Genomic DNA, 19,649 nt, shown 5'->3' with positions numbered 1-19,649 from the left:
AGTGGTTGGCTCAGACCAAACAGACTGTTGTGACATTTCTGACTGCTCTGTTCATCCCAACATGACACCAGGCTATTTGTTGACACTCTGGCCAGTAGATGATGGTGTTCCTGGTTTAGGAGGGGTCCATGGCTTGTAGAGAAACTGTTAAATGGTATGGTAAGTCATGGACCATGGATGACAATACCTTGGATTTGTGTAAAACATGCAAGAATAAGCAGTCCAGTGAAGATGTTTTAACTGATATAATCGTGATATGGAGTTGTGAGTGGGTGGAGCTTATGGTGGTGCCGATGTGCAGAGCAGTGGCTTGTAGCTGTACAGTTTCTCAAAGCTGTGTTTGAGCCTGATGCTCCTGAACCAGTCCTGCAGGCTTTACCAACACTACTACTGTACACAGGGACCACAGCAGCCCCTGCAGGGCATCCTGGGAACTGTGGTTATACTGTGATCAGACCTACGAACAGGGAACAAAACTGTTTTTATAAACAAATGAATAAACCTTGACATTCACCTCCACTCACGCACACAAACATGCACACACACAGACACACATATACAGCTCCTTTCAGTGAGGTTTCTTGCCCAAGGGGAAGACATCAGTCACATAGGAAAGCAAGCTGAATCGTTTTACTTGAGTGCGCTGAATTTACCGGAGGGGGATTTGGCCTCAGTGCATGAGTAGCTTTCTGTGGAGAATTTGTCCCGTTATTCAGCTATTTGTAGGGGGATGGCACCATTTCATATAGGATTACACCTCTGTGCCCTCGCCCTGGGTCAGCAAGCATCACCCATGTCCCATAGCTCTAATCCATCCATCCTTTCCTCATCTGTCATTTGTAAGATGAATACACTGCACTGTCTGTTTATTTGTTGTGAAGTCCTCTTTTCATCCGTTAAAACACTCAATCTCTCATCCAATTCAGCCATCTCTCTACACCAGCTGTCTTTTTATCCAATCAAACATGTCTTGGGATAAGGGCTGGGCAATATGGCCAAAAAATAATATTGTAATATTCTTAAATTCAAGTGTTCAAGTGAGTTTTGTCATTTCAGCTACATACAGTGCGTTCAGAAAGTATTCACAGTATATCACTTTCCCCACATTTTGTTATGTTACAGCCTCATTCCAAAAATGGATTAAATTTTTTTTTTCCTCTGAATTCTCCACACAACACCCCATAATGACAACATGAAAAAATCCCATGTACATTATTCACAGCCTTTGAATGAAATGTGTCCTCTGCTTTTAACCCATCACCCTTGTTGAGCATTGGGCAGCATGACTTTGCTCAACTGCTAGGCCACCACTGTCCCTTTTCCCTGAAGCTCAAAATTGAGGAAAATTGAGTACATCCTGTTTCCCCTGATCATCCTTGAGATGTTTCTGCATCTTAATTGGAGTGGAAAGAACAGTTGATTGGACCTGATTTGGAAAGACACACACCTGTCTATATAAGGTCCCACAGTTGACAGTTCATGTCAGAGCACAAACCAAGCATGTCTGTAGACATGTCTGAAACAGGATTTGTCTTAATGCACAAATCTGGGGAAGGTTACAGAAAATGTTCCCCCTCTCTGCACTCTGTCAGAGCTGCAGAGGTCCTCTGTGGACAGAGGAGAATCTTCTAGATGGACAACCCTCTGTGCAGCAAACCACCAATCAGGCTTGTATGGCAGAGTGGCCAGACATAATCCATTTCAAGATTGAACTCTCTGGTGTGAATGCCAAGAGTCACGTGTGGAGGACCCCAGGCACCACTCATTACCAGGCCAATACCATCTCTACAGTGAAGCATGGTGGTGGCAGGATGTTTTTTAGCTGCAGGAACTGGGAGACTAGTCAGGATAGAGGGAAAGATGACTGCAGCAATGTACAGAGACAGTTCAAAGTGGAAAGTCCCTGAGTGTTCAGGTATCTGATGGCCTGTTGGATGAAGCTGTTGCATAGTCTGGCAGTGAAAGCCCGAATGCTTCAATACCTTTTTCCAGATGGCAGGAGGGTGAAGAGTGCATGTGAGGGGTGTGTAGTCATTCACAATGCTGGTGGGTTTCCTGGTGCAGCGTGTGTTATGAATGTCCATTATGATGTTCTCAGCTGTCCTCACTATCAGCTGTAGGATGTTCGTTGTGTGCATCTTTTTTGCGTCTTTCGGTCCGATAGCGGTCTGTATGACGGAATTAGCATAACGCTAATAGGTCCATACAGCAAAGTGGCTCCTCTGCACTTTAGTTCTGGGTGGAATGTACACTCCCAATACAGCCCTTGCCTATTTCTGACTGACTTATTGGATAGTAGGGCTATTGTTGGTGTGGTTGAGAGTAAAAGTTGAGCTCTGAGTTGCGCCCCTCAGATCTATTGTCAGATCAGTGGGCGAACTTGTTCATTTTGAAGAGTGATCTTTCACTGTGTCCAGCAAAGCAGGCAGCAATACATTGAATGGCACAGTTGAAATTTGTTTAAATAACCAATAGAAACAAGGCACTGAGAGCGGCTTTCGAATAAAAATGGAGGAGAGGTTGATAAGTTGACTCTAGTAATTTAATTTACTAAATATCCTAATATCTTACTGCAACACCACAAGGAAAAACATACATGGATGAGCGAGGGTGAGCGAGCTGTCAACCACAATCAATGAGTTTTGCTCCATCTTGTTCCTTGTCACAAATGACAAGTCGAGTTCTATCTAGTGGCGATTCCTTCTATCACAAATGAGGAGTTGAGCTAGTGATGCTTCCTTCTGTCACAATCGACAAGTTGAGCTCCATCTAGTAGCACTTCACTTTTTCAAAAATGATGAGTTCCTTCTATCACAAACCATTAGTTGTACTAGTTCTCCAGTTGAGTTTTGTCTGGTTTAAAGGCCTTGGGCACTTGCTGGATAGGCTAGATAGTAGAGCAGAACAGTAAAACTCTCCTGTTGATGAAACAGGTGGTGAGAAGGTCACCAGAACCACTGCATTTCCTTGAAATTTCTCATAATTTTTTAACACATATATGTTCACTTCAGCGCATGAGTTTTTCATTACTGTCATATGAGTGTTGCACCAGTAATATCACACCAGATTCAAATTAGCATACAACCTTATTTTAATTTATGTCTGAAAATGGAAAATGATTATCCGTGCATATCTTTCTATCCACTCATCTAGTTTTACATCCTGTCTATCAGTCCACCTAGTCTCTTGCCATTGCCGTTTGTAGATTTTTATTATGATTCCATCCACCCATAAAGCAGCATTCCACATGCTATGCATGTGCAGCAGTATTTGAAAGGACGACAGTACGTTTGGTGCTGAGCCATCACTTTATTACGGCGTCTGCACTCGCCCTCTTCAAGGCAACAGTCAACAAGTCCACAATTCATTATTTTACATGGCTGCTACAAATTTAATATTATGCTTCTCCCACTCTGCTGCTCTGAAGATGTTCTCTGTGTGGAGCAGAAAATGGAACAGCACCTCTGCAGGAGCTGCCGACCTGCTCAGGCATTTAAATTGCTCTGAGGACCTGAGTTCCCACACTTTAGCACTCTCCTTTTCATAAAGGACAGAAATTTTAATACCCCCTCTTTCCCTCAAGGGCCAAATATAGAAGATCAAAAGTGCAGCAGCCATAGAAAACAGACACCCTGGGGTCCTGCAGGACAGCTTTCCCCGCATTGCATCACTGGGTGAAGCCATCTTTGATTCAAAACGCTGAGTTCTAGGGATAGAGTATAAACCACAATCATTCTATTAAACTCTTGCTGTGCTCCCTCTTACTTTTCTTATGACTTCCCACCTTCCCACCTTCACCCTCCTCCTCTCTTCCTCGTCTTTAATGTGACTAGTTAGAGATTTTTATAGCAGCCCTTTCAGTAAATAGGAGCTCTACGTCAGGTCTGCTGCTCATCTGAAGATCTCTACACCGGCTTCTGCTTCTTCACGTATTCAAGACTCCATTTCCATACGTATTTAACTCTCAGGTTCAGAGTTGTTGCGTGCATGCAGCTTCACACATCTTCCAAAGGCCCAAACAGTAACACAGACCTACACACATGCAATACAGCTACTTTAACACAGTAATGCACTCACACACAGTTCAGATACTTTAATTCACACACACACAGACACACACACACACGTACTGACCCCCCCCCTTCAATTATCATATTTTCCAAAAATATCTGGGAGATGTGGCCCTGTTCCAGTTATGACAGGGCCACCCACTTTGGATAAGTTTGTGTGTGTGTTGCGTGAGAAGGCTAAATAAACATAATGATGAGTGTAATTTAGTGTGTGCGTCAGCAGCTTGATGAAGGTGAATCTGGGTTGACAGATGATGAGACATTTGGAGAAGCAGTCCATTGCCTTTCCTCCACCATCATTCCACTGCATGGACTCTGATGAGCTTGTCTTTGTCACTTCCAGTGCAACAACGACTACGTCCCCGTGTGCGGCTCCAACAACGAGAACTACGACAACGAGTGTTTCCTGCGCCGAGACGCCTGCAAGCAGCAGTCCGAGATCCTGGTGGCGTCTGAGGGCTCCTGTCCTGTTGGTATGTGTGTGTTTGAGTCACACTTTCACATCCTGTTTATAACCGCTGGGATACTGAGCATCTCCAGAGGGACTGAACCTGTAATTAGTGTCTGGCACATCAGACAAATATCCTGTAAATCCACAGGCACACATACACTGCAGTATTGGCAGAAGTGAATCTATATGTTATAATATAAAAATTAATAGTTTTAGTAATATTGTTCTGGAGAAGGGCAGAGGAAAAACCCAAACACAAAATGATCCAGATGGAAATTGGATGGAAATGGGGAACAGAGCTTTGTAGAGATGTTTCATATCTTCACATAACACTGCATAGTCTGTTTTTTTTCTGGAACTGGATGTAATGATGTGGCAGTTGCATGAACACTGACGTTAAAAATTAATCAGAATCAGCCCAATATAGTGGGTTCTATATAGTTTGATGATGAGACAACTTGAACATTTATTACACCAAATTTAGCTTTTTTTCCAATTTAACATGGAATTTACTAAGTCTTCACATTGTCTTGTGTGTTTCAGAGTAATCTTCATATTTGTTTACTCCAATAACCAGGATGAGATGATGTTCAGTTTGTTTTGTTTCTACTCTATGTTGAAATTAAGAATTTTGTATCGCTGTAAAGATACACTATGGAATAAAGTATTGGAATGCCTGACCATTACACCAACAGGTACATTCAAATACAAAGTCTTTGAATCTTGGATTCCAAACTTGGAATCTTTCTGTGGAGCATTTATGAGGTCAGGCACTGATATTGGCTCAGAGTTTCCATTCCATTCCATCATTTTAAAGGTGATGGTGTTGAGGTCAGGGTTCCACGTTTTTGCGCAATGGGACACAGTCATGCTGGAATGTCTGTTGGAAGCATAGTGTTGTTTGTAGAGGCTGGAAGTAAGGGGCCGAGCCCAAAACCTGAAAAACAACCCCAAACTATAATCCAGCACCAAAGCCAGACTCGCCCATCTCACTGCCAAACAGAGACTTGTGATTAATCACTCCATAGAACACTGCTCCACAGTCCTTCACACCACTCAATCCTACAAATATGATTGGACTAGGTGATTGGCTGGTGTGCAAAACTCAGCAGAGCTGTTGACTTTTATTCACCACCAAAGACCCCACTCTGTGTCTTGTCAAGTACTTGTTCTATACGGCCAGAATTTTGGAATATGAACCATCAATATTCCAGATACACTCCAGACAACACATTTCTAGCCCAGATGAACAGCTATTTGTGAACAGTGAGCTGGGTCTATTCATGTATTAAAGTTCTAAAAACATTCTTGCTAATAAAGATTAATGATGCATCATAAATGATCACTTTTGGCGAGGAATGAGCAACATGCACAGATGCATCTGAATACAAGTAGATATTCACCACTGTGCACCATAGCATACCAAATAAGCCCATCTTTTTCATTTCCTGTTTCTCAGGGTAGGTTTCCGAATTCCTCAGACATGATAAAATATGATAATGGATCCTAATGTGTGCTGCAGATTTCATCGTGGCCCTGTGGGTCTTTGAAAGAGGCTCGGGAGAAATTGTCTTCCTCTGAATCGGTATTGATCTCATACTGGCTTTATAGGATTTCTTCCATCCTAACCTTGAGGTGGTGCACCTCCCAACACAGAGCAGCACTGAAAATGCTACAGATATTTACACACACCTGAGTGTTTCTCTGGCGCTGGTGTATATAGTGATGCTGAATTGTGGTATGACTGGTGGAACGGGACTGGTCTGAGAGGCTGCCTGTGGAGGATTAGCTGAGTCAGTCTCTCACTGCTGGTGTGCTTCACTCCATTAAAGAGCTTTTAAGGCTGTAAACTCAGCACCATTGTTCCTCTGAAGCTTACACAGGCTTGTGTGTGTATGTGTGTGTTTGCGTGTGTGGGATGCTGCAGTGGGAATTAATGGAGGCTGGCGCAGTTATTGTTGTGTTATTGCTGCTCAGCGCCCTGTGCTGTGTGAGGTAAAGGTCAGATTAAAACCAGAATGCATCTAACCTCATTTACAGTGTTTAGAAAAAAAATAAATATATACACACACACACACACACACACACACATTTAATCACAGTGTCTCACAAAAGTGAGTACACCCCTCAATTTTTTGTAAATACTTTCTGATATATTTCTTGGGACAACACTGAATCAATAACACTTTTATTACAATGTAAAGTAGTCATTGTACAGTCATTGTATAAAAGTGTAAATTTGATCATGCCCTGCTTCAGTATGTCACAGCACATGTTTGCATTCATGTTCAGTATTCATGCAGCCCCAAACCATGATACTCCCACCACCATGCTTGACTGTAGACAAGACACACTTTGTCTTTGTAGTGGTTGGCACCACACATACTTGACACCATATGAACAAAATAAGTTGATCTTGGTCTCATCAGACCACAGGACATGTTTCCAGTATCCAAGACTTTAGTTTGCTTGTCTTTAGCAGACTGTTTGCAGGCATCTTCTGCATCATCTTTAGAAGAAGCTTTCTTCTGGGACAACAGCCATGCAGTCCAATTTCATGCATTTTTACACACTGAAGTAGTGGACACAATATATGTTAAAGAAATTAAGAAGTGATCATAATGTTAGATTCAGTGGCTTGCGAAGTCCAGGAATCATGTAATTGCTACTTCCGTAATGTGTTTGCGAGTTCGGGTGACATAGCGCGTGTTTTCCACCGGGTCACAAATCCTGTCAAATTAAATGCTCTTCCGATTCCGTCAGTTTTCGACACATGATGTACATGTGTCGATGGACTGTGATTGTTGCTGTAATGTATCTGCATGGTTTCTGTTCAAATGAACTCATACTACCTGATTTGTTTTTGTTGAAGGTGCTGCTTTAATGATGAACACTTCATCTATTGTGTTTTGCAATTTCACTCTGCCAGAAATGCCAAGTGGTACTTCAAAGTACCCAGCCGTACAGCACCATCAGTACCATATGCTCAGCAGGACTAAATTAGTATCACCACGTAAAATATTGTAAAGAAATAAAGGCAAATAAGCACTGTATTTAAATACATGAATCTGATGAAAGAGGCATGGCATAATAGATGTTACAAGAACAAACAGTTTCTAATTTATTAACACCAGTAGACCAGAAGATTACTATTGCATTTACATGTAAATATTGTATATTGTATGTATAAAAAAACTCTAAATAAAAGAACGGAGAAAGGATTAGAGGAATAGAGAGACATCATGAGGTTTTCAATGAACATGACGCCAAAAAACATACAAACAGCAACTTAAAACAAGTACGTATACAGAATCAACTCATTTGACGGATGGAGAGTACGAGCAATGCCCATCTTATAATATAGAGTACACCTGGCCCATGCACATAATTTCCTTAAATTCTGAAAAGGTATTGCTTTCAACTATTTTTTACATTTTTACATTTACAGCATTTATCAGACGCCCTTATCCAGAGCGACTTACAATCTGTATTTACAGGGACAGTCTCCCTGGAGCAACTTAGGGTTAAGTGTCTTGCTCAGGGACACAATGGTAGTAAGTGGGATTTGAACCTGGGTCTTCTGGTTCATAGGCGAGTGTGTTACCCACTAGGCTACTACCACCCTATTTTAGCATTTTAGTAGCAAGTAGCTGAAATCTACAAGACGATATTACAATTTAAACATATACATAACGGCAAAAAAGGAGTCTTCAAATAAAAACCATAGGAACTTTTTCAAAAGCAAATAAACTTTATCCATATACAAATGTCTGGAATTCTTTACCAGTAAATAGCGGTGGACAGTAAACAGTTCATGTGTTAATATGCCAATATAAACCAGTGTATGTATGCATACATTAATGAAGTACTCGTTTGCTTGGTACAATTTTTTTTAAACATGTCTGTCCACTACTATTTTGATGCTATTTTGCAGGTAACAATGTTTCCTGCTGTACTAAAAGCCCTTTCTGAGGGTGAGTTGGTGACAGTGATAAAGGTAACACTTTCCACCATTCCAGAACACTGCTTTCACTGCACAAGGGAATTTGTGGTAGTTGTCAAGTTCAGATTCTGTTGACTTGTAGTCTGTGAGTCCAGCTGTTGCAGCAAAATAGGATTGCTTGGAAAAAGCTGCCAGTTGTCTTAATTTTTTAGCTGGTGCTCATCCCTCACGTACTGATGGAGCTTTGATGTCCAATAGTCAACTTGCTCTTGCTTTCTTCCATTATTTCAGACACCAAATAGGTGTCTGAACATTCAAATAGGTGGTTTTTAAGGAAGCGGACCCGTAATCAGAAGGTTGCCGGTTCGAATCCCGATCTGCCAAGGTGCCACTGAGGTGCCACTGAGCGAAGTGCCGTCCCCACACACTGCTCCCCGGGCGCCTGTCATGGCTGCCCACTGCTCACTGAGGGTGATGGGTTAAATGCAGAGGACAAATTTCACTGTGTGCTGCTGTGTATCACATGTGACAATCACTTCACATTCACATTCACATTTAAGACTAGGACTTAAGCAAGAACTCTAGACCAGCAGAGCACATGCAGCGTCTCCCTCGGAACCTGAACACTGGTGCAGGAATGCTTATATAATGACTTACACAGGTGCAAGGAATCCCGGGGTCGTGGCCTGCACTCAGTGTCCTGGTATTATTATCAGGTATACATTGTCCTGTTAGGAGCCACTGGGACACTTGAGCTGCAGCAGAGCTCTCTGCCTTTTCCATGAGAAAGCACTGACCACTTTTTTTCTACATATACCAATGGCTTATTATATTCAGTCCTCTCTGCATGTATAAAAAAGTATATTAATAGGAATTAATAATTACAAGTTTGCAAAATTGTATTTTATTGTTCTTGTTATTGCATCTTGTTTGTATTCAACAATTTGAGTTATACAAATGTAATATATTAAAAACTGTGAAGTAATTACCTAAAAATAATTACTTAACTTACGGATTGCTAGATGTAGCGAATGTCCAATGCACTGACATCAAAGTCTTTCAGGGCCTCAGCCCTGACTATGTTTGCTGCATTGTAGCAATGCAGATCTTGCGTTATGACAGTGTGACATTTTTTTGCATGTGATTCTTTCGAAAATAAGATGTTTGCAAACATTTGCTGTGTACTCAATGTAGTGAGTAGTCAGATTTATGTATGGATGCCCGACATTCACCATACTGCTGTGGAAGAGCAGTCTGAGAAAAAAAAATTACCCAGGGAGCTGAAGCCTTGGGTCAACAACTTTCAAATATTTTTTTTTACAATATTCACTGGCATCATTATGTTGCCTCTGAAGTAAGTGACCTGCATTTGTTATGTCCTGGTGCCTGAGCAGTCTAGCAGCCAAATTCGAAACAACTGACAGCTGCTTTGGCACAGCTTCACTGTTTTAAGGCTGGCTAGCCAGAGCATTTCCGAAAAACAAAGATATCAGCTAGATTCCCCTTGAGCAAGGTACCATCACCACACACTGCTTCCATCATGTAATATAGGAATACCGTCAGTGTTACGGCTGTTGTTTAGGAATTACTGTCTGCTTTATGGCTGTTTTATAGGAATTAGCATCAGCATAATGAATGTAAGATAGAAATTACTGTCCGTGTTTAGGCTGTAATATAAAAATTAATGTCAGCATTATAGGTGTAATGTAGGAATTAGTGTCAGTGTTCTAGCTCTTATATAGAAGTTACAGTCAGCATATTAAGGTTGTTATATGGGAATTATCATCTGTGTTACAGGTGTAATATAAGAATTACAATCGGTGTTACAACTGTTATTTAGGTATTACAGTCAATGTTCAAACTGTAGTATATGAATTATCATCAGTGTTACAGGTGTAATATAAGAATTACAATCGGTGTTACAACTGTTATTTAGGTATTACAGTCAATGTTCAAACTGTAGTATATGAATTATCATCAGTGTTACAGGTGTAATATAAGAATTACAATCGGTGTTACAACTGTTATTTAGGTATTACAGTCAATGTTCAAACTGTAGTATATGAATTATCATCAGTGTTACAGGTGTTAGGATATCAGCTAAAACCCAGACTGAAAAACACTAACCTGAATGTGTGGGATAGACGTGATTGTCAGGATTGCCTGCAGCTGGGCTCCACACCTGAATCCAATCCTGACGCCCCATAAATGCCGGAAGTTTCCGCCCGTTCTGGGTCTCTGGCATTTTCGTGAACTCTCTGCACGAACTTGACCTGGTTTAGTTTTATGTGTTTTGAGTTCTGGCAATCGCCACACGCCTACGGGTTAGTTTGTGTTTTTCCCTTTTATTTCCCGTTTTTGGCCACCGCGCCATTGTTTATTTGTATTTGTTTGTTTATGAATAAAACCCCCTTCCCAACATGTCAGACCTCTGCGCTTCCTTCCCCCGTAAGTCCGTAGTCGTGACAGAATGCCAGAGACCTCCCCAAAAGCGCAGAGGTGGAAAGCAGAGGAGAAGAAACGCCGCGAAGGACGCAGCCCGGCGCGGCGAACGCGGACGCCAGGGGAGAGACGCGGCGCCCGTTCTGGTGGAGCGTTTTCTCCCCGAGAAGCCGTGGTACGCGGCGCCAGCGTGATGACGTCACCCCCGGGAAACTCCGCGAAACCCGGAAGCGACAACGTCGGCGGGTGAGTGGGCGGAGCGAGGACGTTGGCGACGGCAGCAGCGAGGAAGTGACGTGGGCAGCGAGCGCAGAAGATGCGACCCCCACGATCTTCGGCATGTCGCGCCAAGAACTCTGCGCTCTGCTGGCAAGGCTCCCCGTGGACTGGGACGACACGGACGACGACGAGAGCACGGGAGACGAGAGTTGGGCTCCGCCCATCGCGCCAGTCTGCGATCGTCGCAAGGTCCGTGGGGACCCACGTCACTTCCAGGGGGGTGAGAAGCGGCAACAACGGCGGCGTTCCTCCAGCAAGGAGGTGGGCAGCCTCCAGCCCGAATGGCCAGAGTACTGCCCATGGGAGCTTATCGCGCCATGGGTCCAGGATGTCCGCAGGGTGGACGACCCTCGGAGTCACCGGTGGGAGGACACGGATGACGAAAGCGATGATGACGTGGATTTTCGGTGGGCGGTCGTTGCCGGGATGGCTCCGCCCAGCGTGCGCGTCCGAGATCATCACGGCATCCGTGATGACCCATGTGACTTCCGGGGGTACGAGGTGGACACGGACGACGACCAGGATGACGCCGTTTGGGCAGTCGGTGCCGGGATGGCTCCGCCCATCGCGCCCATCCAGGATCGTCACGAGGTCCGTGGAGACCCACGTCCCTCCCAGCAGTGTGAGGAAAGCTGGTGGAAGAGGGCGACGGGAGGTCGCCAGCCAGCAACTGCGCTGCCGGGACTGCCTCGCAGGGAATCCTCCATTCCTGCTCCAGTCGCCGACCCACCTTCCCTCTGCCCGGACGTTCCCCAGCGAAATGGCAGCGCAGCACCAGCGTCCACACCTGCTGGAGAAGACGTCCATCACCCTCCACACCACACACCTACCACCCTCTCCAGCGACGTGCCCAGCCCCATGTGGGACAGCCCAATTGTCCCGGGACCCTTCAGTGGGGCAGCAGACACTGATGAGACCACCACCATCCTCTCGTGTCTGCTTGGGTCAGCATGGGGCTGGAGTGCAGCCCTCTGGCAGCAGGGAGAGACAGACAGCAGTTTTCGGGACTTCCAGCAGAGACTGAGGGCGGAGTTTGATCGGCCAAAGCCTGAGCCAGGGATCGAACTCTGCCCCTCCACCACGTCCAGCGCCAGTCAGGATCCGGGGCAAGAAGACCAAGCACTGGCGGGCGACGAGAAGGTCGCACCTCCCGAGATCCTGGCTGTGCCCCCTGAGGAGGTCCCGGAGAGCCCAGAGAGGGAGCCAGACGACCCTCTCTTCTGTCTGTCTCTGTCTGTGTGTGTCTGTGTGGCATATGTGTCCGTATGTCGCCCCCACTTCCCCTCTTTGTGTCCACCAGATGGCGACCCAGCCGCGGAGCCGAACCCCAGGGAGGAGGTTCCTGACCCGAATGTGCTGGTCCAAGGCGAGGTGGACAAGCCCCAAGGTACCCCTAAGTCCAGCCGGGGGGGGTGCTCCCCCAAAGAATTTTTTGGGGGGGTGCAGTTCGGGTTGGGGACTCCTCCTGAGGGGAGGGTAGGTGGGGAAGCGATGGAGCTGGGTCCTCCGGTAGCCAGTGAGGAGGGCGGGCCAGGCATGGGCCTGCGTCTGCCTCCAGAGGGGTGGAGCGCCATAGAGCCCCCGGGTAGGCATGAGGACCCAGCTGGGACAGGCAGGAAGAGGGCCTGCTTGTCCCAACGGACGCAGAAGGGGCTAGCCGGATGGTCTGGCAATGCCCCCCCCTTGGCACCAGGGCCGGGCAGCGAGAGGGGCTGCATAGTCCCAGAAGGCACCAGCCTGGGGTGCCTGGAACAGTTGCCGGAGGCTCTGGGACAATCTCCCTGCGCGGTGCAGGGGGTGACACAAGACGTGTCAGAGGGGACATGTGGAGACAGGGCCCACACGTACCCAGATGGATCGGCCCTGATTATTGTGTGCAGGTACGAGAGTCCGGGGCCGCCATGCGGGACCACGCCGGGGAGCCAGGCCGAGGGTCCGGGGCCGCCAAGCGGGACCACGCCGGGGAGCCAGGCCGAGGGACCGGGGCCGCCACGCCTGACCACGCCGGGGAGCCAGGCCGAGGGACCGGGGCCGCCACGCCTGACCACGCCGGGGAGCCAGCCCGAGGGACCGGGGCCGCCACGCCTGACCACGCCGGGGAGCCAGCCCGAGGGACCGGGGCCGCCACGCCTGACCACGCCGGGGAGCCAGCCCGAGGGACCAGGGCCGCCACGCCTGACCACGCCGGGGAGCCAGCCCGAGGGACCGAGTCCTCCAAGGAGGACTCGCCTCCACTGATGGTACTGTTGGGGCTCCGAGGACGTAGCCCTTGGAGGGGGGGCTCTGTCAGGATTGCCTGCAGCTGGGCTCCACACCTGAATCCAATCCTGACGCCCCATAAATGCCGGAAGTTTCCGCCCGTTCTGGGTCTCTGGCATTTTCGTGAACTCTCTGCACGAACTTGACCTGGTTTAGTTTTATGTGTTTTGAGTTCTGGCAATCGCCACACGCCTACGGGTTAGTTTGTGTTTTTCCCTTTTATTTCCCGTTTTTGGCCACCGCGCCATTGTTTATTTGTATTTGTTTGTTTATGAATAAAACCCCCTTCCCAACATGTCAGACCTCTGCGCTTCCTTCCCCCGTAAGTCCGTAGTCGTGACAGTGATAGTCAGCATGTGTGAAATCTAAATGAATGTTTGACCAAATGGACACCACTTCCCCTCAGGCCCCAGCGTAAAACCGGGGCCTAAAACCAGGGGCCAGAGCGTCCTTAAAAAAGTGAAGTGATTGTCACACGTGATACACAGCAGCACAGCACACAGTGAAATTTGTCCTCTGCATTTAACCCATCACCCTGAGTGAGCAGGCTGCCCGGGGAGCAGTGTGTGGGGACGGTGCTTTGCTCAGTGGCACCTCAGTGGTACCTTGGCAGATCGGGATTCGAACCAGCAACCTTCTGATTATGGGGATGCTTCTTTAACCACTAGGCCACCACTGCCCCATAAAAGGGGGGGAAATGTGCACCTGAAGCCAGGCAAAACAATTAGCCCAGGTTCTTTATGACCAAGCTTGCAGACCTGAAAACCTGGAAGCAAGGTGGTGCCCCCTTGTGGATGGGATGTGATTGTGAAAGTGTTCTGTTTAGCTAAGGTGTATACTCCACAGCCTAACAGATGTGTAACATATCTTTAGCAATATGGATGTTATATAGAAATAACTGTCAGCATTATGGCTGTAATTTAGGAATTACCGTCAGCATTTCGGCTGTAATATAGGACTTACCATCAGCATTATGGCTGTTATTTAGCTCCAATTACTTTCATGTCTATAGTCACTTTACTCCACAGAGGATCTCCTATTCCATTTATTTTTGTATTGATTATCATGTCATTTTGGTAAAAATCTGTTATGTGAGAGTATTTGTGTGTGTTATGCTGTAGTTATATAAATGGAAGGTTTCTACACAGTAAAATTGGCTTGTCACACCCATGTGCAGGGTGTGACATGTTTACTGACATTGTAAATATGTAAACACAAAAAGTCCCCCTAAATCTGATTATTACTTTTTTTAGTTCAAGGATAAGTACAGTTCACTGTCAGACAGCTGATGTAGAAGATCTGGTGAAATGATTTATTCCTATCATTCCTCTGTTTTGTTCTACTTTTCTCACCATATTAAACCCAGACAAACAGACACAAACATGAAGATGATCATTTTCAAAAAGTCTCCCTCACATTCCTGCCCCTGCTCAGCTCAGCTCAGCCTTTAAATCTTTTATATGCAGACTGAACACATTTAACAAAGTGAGGAGCTCATTCCAAACAATTTCATTCAAATTCTTACCTGTCTATAGACATAACACTCTCCAGCACCATTTCATCTCCCTCCGTTCATTACAGAGCAGCTCAGTAAGCAACTCCATCCTTATCTCTTCTCCTCCTCTTCTTCTTCCTAAGTGGTGGACATTTAGTCATTGTCTTTTCACAAGATTACCTCACGAGGGCCTCAGTGTGGACCTCCTTATTAGTGAAGAGGTAATACAGTCTCTGACAAAAGTCTTGTCACTTATCTATTTTGTAGAAACACCTGCTATTAACCTGACTTTTAATTAATCAATTGGTGTTAGAAATAGCTCATATGAAAAGCTGCATTGAAATGAATTCGTTTAACTGAAAAAAGGTTTATCATTTAATAAAGACAGAAAGGTCAAATTTTGGCAAGACAAAGGTTTTGTCGCCTATACAGAAATTTAACAAATTTACGGCAGATACAAAAATATGTCAGCAAATTAAGTAGTAGTGCTGTGAGATGCAAATTTAATATCTTGAATGACTTACATGAGCTTGAAGGACTGCATCCATGCGGTTTGGCAAGGATTTGTACCATTTATTGATTAAGTCATCAGGAATAGCAAAGAAAGCAGTCTTGCATGCCTCCCAGAGTTCATCAATATTCTTTGGTTTCGTCTTCCATGCTTCCTCTTTCATCCTACCCCACACATGCTCAATGATGTTCATGTCTGGTGACTGGGCTGGCCAATCCTGGAGCATCTTGATCTTCTTCGCATTGAGGAACTTTGAGTATGTGTATGGAGCACCATCCTGCTGGAGAATTTGACCTATTTTATGGTTGGGAATATAAAAGGTAGCTAAGATTTCTTGGTATTTCACACTATTGATGTTGCCACCAAACCGCCACCAAACATCACTGTTTTCTGGGTGAATCTCAGATCCATGCGGGCTCCAGTAGGCCTCCTGCAAAATTTGCAGAGACTGTAGTGTAATTCAAGAGAAAATTCATCTGAAAATTCCACCTTCTGCCAGTTTTCCAGCGTTCATCCTTTATGCAGGCTGTGAGCCTTGGCAAATGCCACACGGTTTTTCAATTTTATTTTGTTTAGTGCTGGCTTCTGGGCACTGATTCAACCATGGATTGACACAGGGACTACAAGTTACCAGGTCTCGTGGAGCTCTGCTGCAGTGGAAAATGGGCTGGCCTTGGATTTTTGAGCCAACAAACGGACCTTTCGAGCAGTTGTCTTGCAGGGCCTGCCTGACAATGGGCTTGTCAAAAACATCTCCAGTCTCTTCAAATCTGTTCTTGACACAGAGACACAATGAAGGTGTCTGCCATATCAGCAGTGGATCTGGTCTTGATAATCAACACTTTAGTCTCAGGATGAATCTTAGGCATGTTTGCAGAGGTCTAGTTGCAGTTGATGTGAAGGCCTAGTGTACTGGTTTTTTTTTTTTTATACAGACCTCAGACCTAATTGATCCATTATTAGTCACAGGTAAAGCTCATATGACAAGGTTTACCAAGCTTTGAATATTAGAATACCTTTTGACAGTTTAGTTTTGCACTGAAACATTATTACAAAAGCGACAAACTTTTGTCAGGACTGTCGGTAACCCATCAGAACACTTGATTTAATGTGCTGATAGGGGGCAGTGGTGGCCTAGTGGGTAAGGAAACAGATCTGTAATCAGAAGGTTGCTGGTTCGAATCACGAACCATCAAGGTACCAGAAACCAAGATGGCGCCGTGCTCAGTCGCAGAAGCTACACTGGGTCCTGACCATACTGCGCTTTTTGTAATATATATGTGTTTATTGTTGTGTAAAGGTGGTTATGACCATCAGAACCACAGACAAACTCCTCTACAATTGTCTACAACTTCTCAACCCTGATGAAAATACATTGGGAAGACTGCACCGCTGCAAAATCCTCCGCGTTCCAAGCGAGCGGACCACGGCAGCACCAAGACCCAGCAGTCACCTGGAAGTTCGCCGTGCACGAGGAGGCAGAAGCACAGCAAGCGAGCCAGGATCCATGCTAGGTTAAAAGTTAACTCCTCTCCAATGTGCGCTCTTTGGACAATAAACTGGACTGCTTTCTAAGACTGCTTCTAGAAAGCAGTCCAGATAAGACATTGCTATGTTCTTATCTTCACCGAAACTTGGCTGGATGATGCGGACTTCGCGATCCAGCTAGACATTCTGACCTGCTTCTGCACAGACAGAGATTCCTGCTCATCGGGTAAGATGTGCTGCGATTGTCTCTGTGCACTGTTCGGAGCTCGTACAGATTTTAGCAGTCAGATGCAGATCGTTCTACATCCCGAGAGAGTTCACTGCTGTGATCATCATTGTAGTATACAACCCGCCTAGTGTTAGCAACACAGGCTACAGACCAACTTATCAGGCCTGCAGCAGCGACCCCACCCTGCCAGATGAGCTGAATTACTTCTTTGTACTTGGGACCCCTTCTCCCAATGACCAGGTCCTCTGTCTTTCCATGGGAGACATCAGGATAACCCTCTACAGAGCAAACCCACGTAAGGCAGCAGGACCAGACAACATCTCTGGTTGTGTGCTACGGGAGTGTGCTGAACACCTTGCAGACATCTTCAGATATCTCAACATATCGCTGAGTTCAGCCATGGTATCTACCTGCATCAAAACCCCCAAGATCATCCCAGTGCCAAAGAAGTCAACTGTGTCCTGTCTCAATGATTACCGGCCCATACCACTCAAACCCATCATTACAAAGTGCTTTGAGAGGCTTGTTCTGAGGCACATGAAGACCAAACTTCAACAGAATCGGCTCCAAAGACGATGCAATCTCGTCTACCCTTCACACAACCTTGACAAAAAAGAACATTTTTATTGACATCTGCTCAGCATTCAATATTGTCATCTCTCAGAAGCTGGCAAGGAAGTTGGACATGCTGGTAATAAGCTTTACACTCTGCAGCTGGATCTTGGCCCCAGTCTGTGTCTATAGGAAATAACATCTCCAAGATCCTTAGAGTGAGCACAGGGATGCATGCTCAGTACTGTTCAATCCATATCATCAAGTTTGCATATGACACAACAGTATTGGGGCTCATCACCAACAATGGCGAGTCTGCCTACAGAGAGGAGATAAAACTTGGTGGATTGGTGCCGAAGCATCAACCTGAATCTCAATGTCACCAAGACCAAAGAGATGGTTGTCAACTTAAGGAAGAAACCAGCTGTCCTCACCCCACTGTTCTCCCTCCTACCATCTGCCAGATGCTTCTTCCCCCAAGCAGTCAGAGCTCTCAATGCACTCAATGCACTGCCATGACCAAAACATGATTTTTTGCAAATTTGTGCTCATTTTGCAAATATTTGTCTTGTCTGTCCTGTTTGAACACATTATACTGTTGTACTGACAATAAACCAATCTTGAATGTGACATTAGTGAACACACCCCAGGCACTATGTTATTATAGTATGAAATTTTTGGAACGTTCCATGGCATCTTTTTTGGTAGTTACTGTAAAAAAGACTGTGTGGTGGGGGGTGAGAGAACAGAGTGTGTAGAAAAACTCTTTCTCCCTTTACACAAAGCACTGTATTCAACCACTCCAATTTGATGTTACCTGGCAGAAAGAGGCATGGCACAATAGAGGTTAAAAATGAACAGTTTCTAATTTATTAACACCGGTAAATAATTATTGTAGTTACATGTGAATATTGAATGTAAAAAGGTACCAATGTTACAGAGAAAACAGAAATAAGAAGAAAGAGGGAGAGAGAGAGAGAGGCATAAGGAGAGAAAAAGCCATGAGAAAAAATGGGAGAAGAGAAAAAGACTCAGAAGCCTTACGGCTTCCGATGGAAAAACCCCTGAGCAAGAAAGCTCAGTCCCTTTTCCACATGTGAGCAGACCTTTATACCCCTGGCCTACAGGAAGTTGTCACTGGCCCACAGGAAGTTGTCACTGACCAATCAGAACCTGTTGTTTGTGATGTCACGCCCCCTCGGTGCCTCCCATTAGGGTAAGACAAAGAGAGTGGGCGGTCCTGACGGCATGTAAAACAGAGGTGTTGCACAATTGGCACAGGAATGTCACATATCTTCTTGAAGACGGCTGCTATGCAAGACAAAAGCATGGTCCTGCGACACCCAATTTTACATTACCAACTTGTAATTTATCAATTGTTTCTGGTTGGTCCTGTTTGTAAGTATACGAGATTATGTTTCTGAATTCAGTGCTTCTTAAATGTAAGCATTAGGGTTTACGATGATCTGAATGCACAGCCGTGGCCATTACAAGGGGCGTCTCACTCAAGCAGTTGTCTTTTCTTAAAGAACCCTCCTTAAAACACTCATATACACACTTCTAACACCATTGCTTCAGCAATAATCAGCCTATTTTTACTGTGAGTTAAAAATTTAACCCACTTAGAAGCAGTGAGGGGAGTGAAGACACAAGAAACAAGTTGTCACAGCGCATCACCAGTAGAGGTTCTTTTCTAGTTCAGAGTGGCAAGAGCTTCTGTTATCAGGCGCACTTCACACAGACTGAGTCGTCTGAAGGACTGCAAGACTCATCTGAGGGGAGAACAATGCTGCTGATAAGGAGCTTTTCTGTCCTGACGCCCCACATCTGCTTCTTCTCATCCGTTCTTTCATTGGCCTGGGCCTGAAGGAAAACACTTCCCCTCTGGTAGTCAGCTTGAGGATGAACCTTTGTCATCTTCAGGGATTGC

At 45.4% G+C, this 19,649-nt stretch overlaps 1 protein-coding gene across 3 annotated transcripts in view; it reads left to right on the top strand.

Moving 5' to 3' along the window:
* The window catches only part of tmeff2a (transmembrane protein with EGF-like and two follistatin-like domains 2a), a 63,797-nt gene that overhangs the window by 15,394 nt on the left and 28,754 nt on the right, over positions 1-19,649 (top strand). For all 3 annotated transcript variants that reach the window (XM_028991728.1, XM_028991729.1, XM_028991727.1), the window contains exon 3: positions 4,414-4,543. In XM_028991728.1, the coding sequence (XP_028847561.1) occupies positions 4,414-4,543 (130 nt within the window). The remainder of the gene's footprint in view (positions 1-4,413; positions 4,544-19,649) is intronic.

This window comes from Denticeps clupeoides, chromosome 9 (assembly GCF_900700375.1).
Source record: "Denticeps clupeoides chromosome 9, fDenClu1.1, whole genome shotgun sequence".
NCBI lineage: Eukaryota > Metazoa > Chordata > Actinopteri > Clupeiformes > Denticipitidae > Denticeps > Denticeps clupeoides.
Note: the sequence above shows the minus strand (reverse complement) of the source record. Positions and strands in the feature narration are given on the sequence as shown.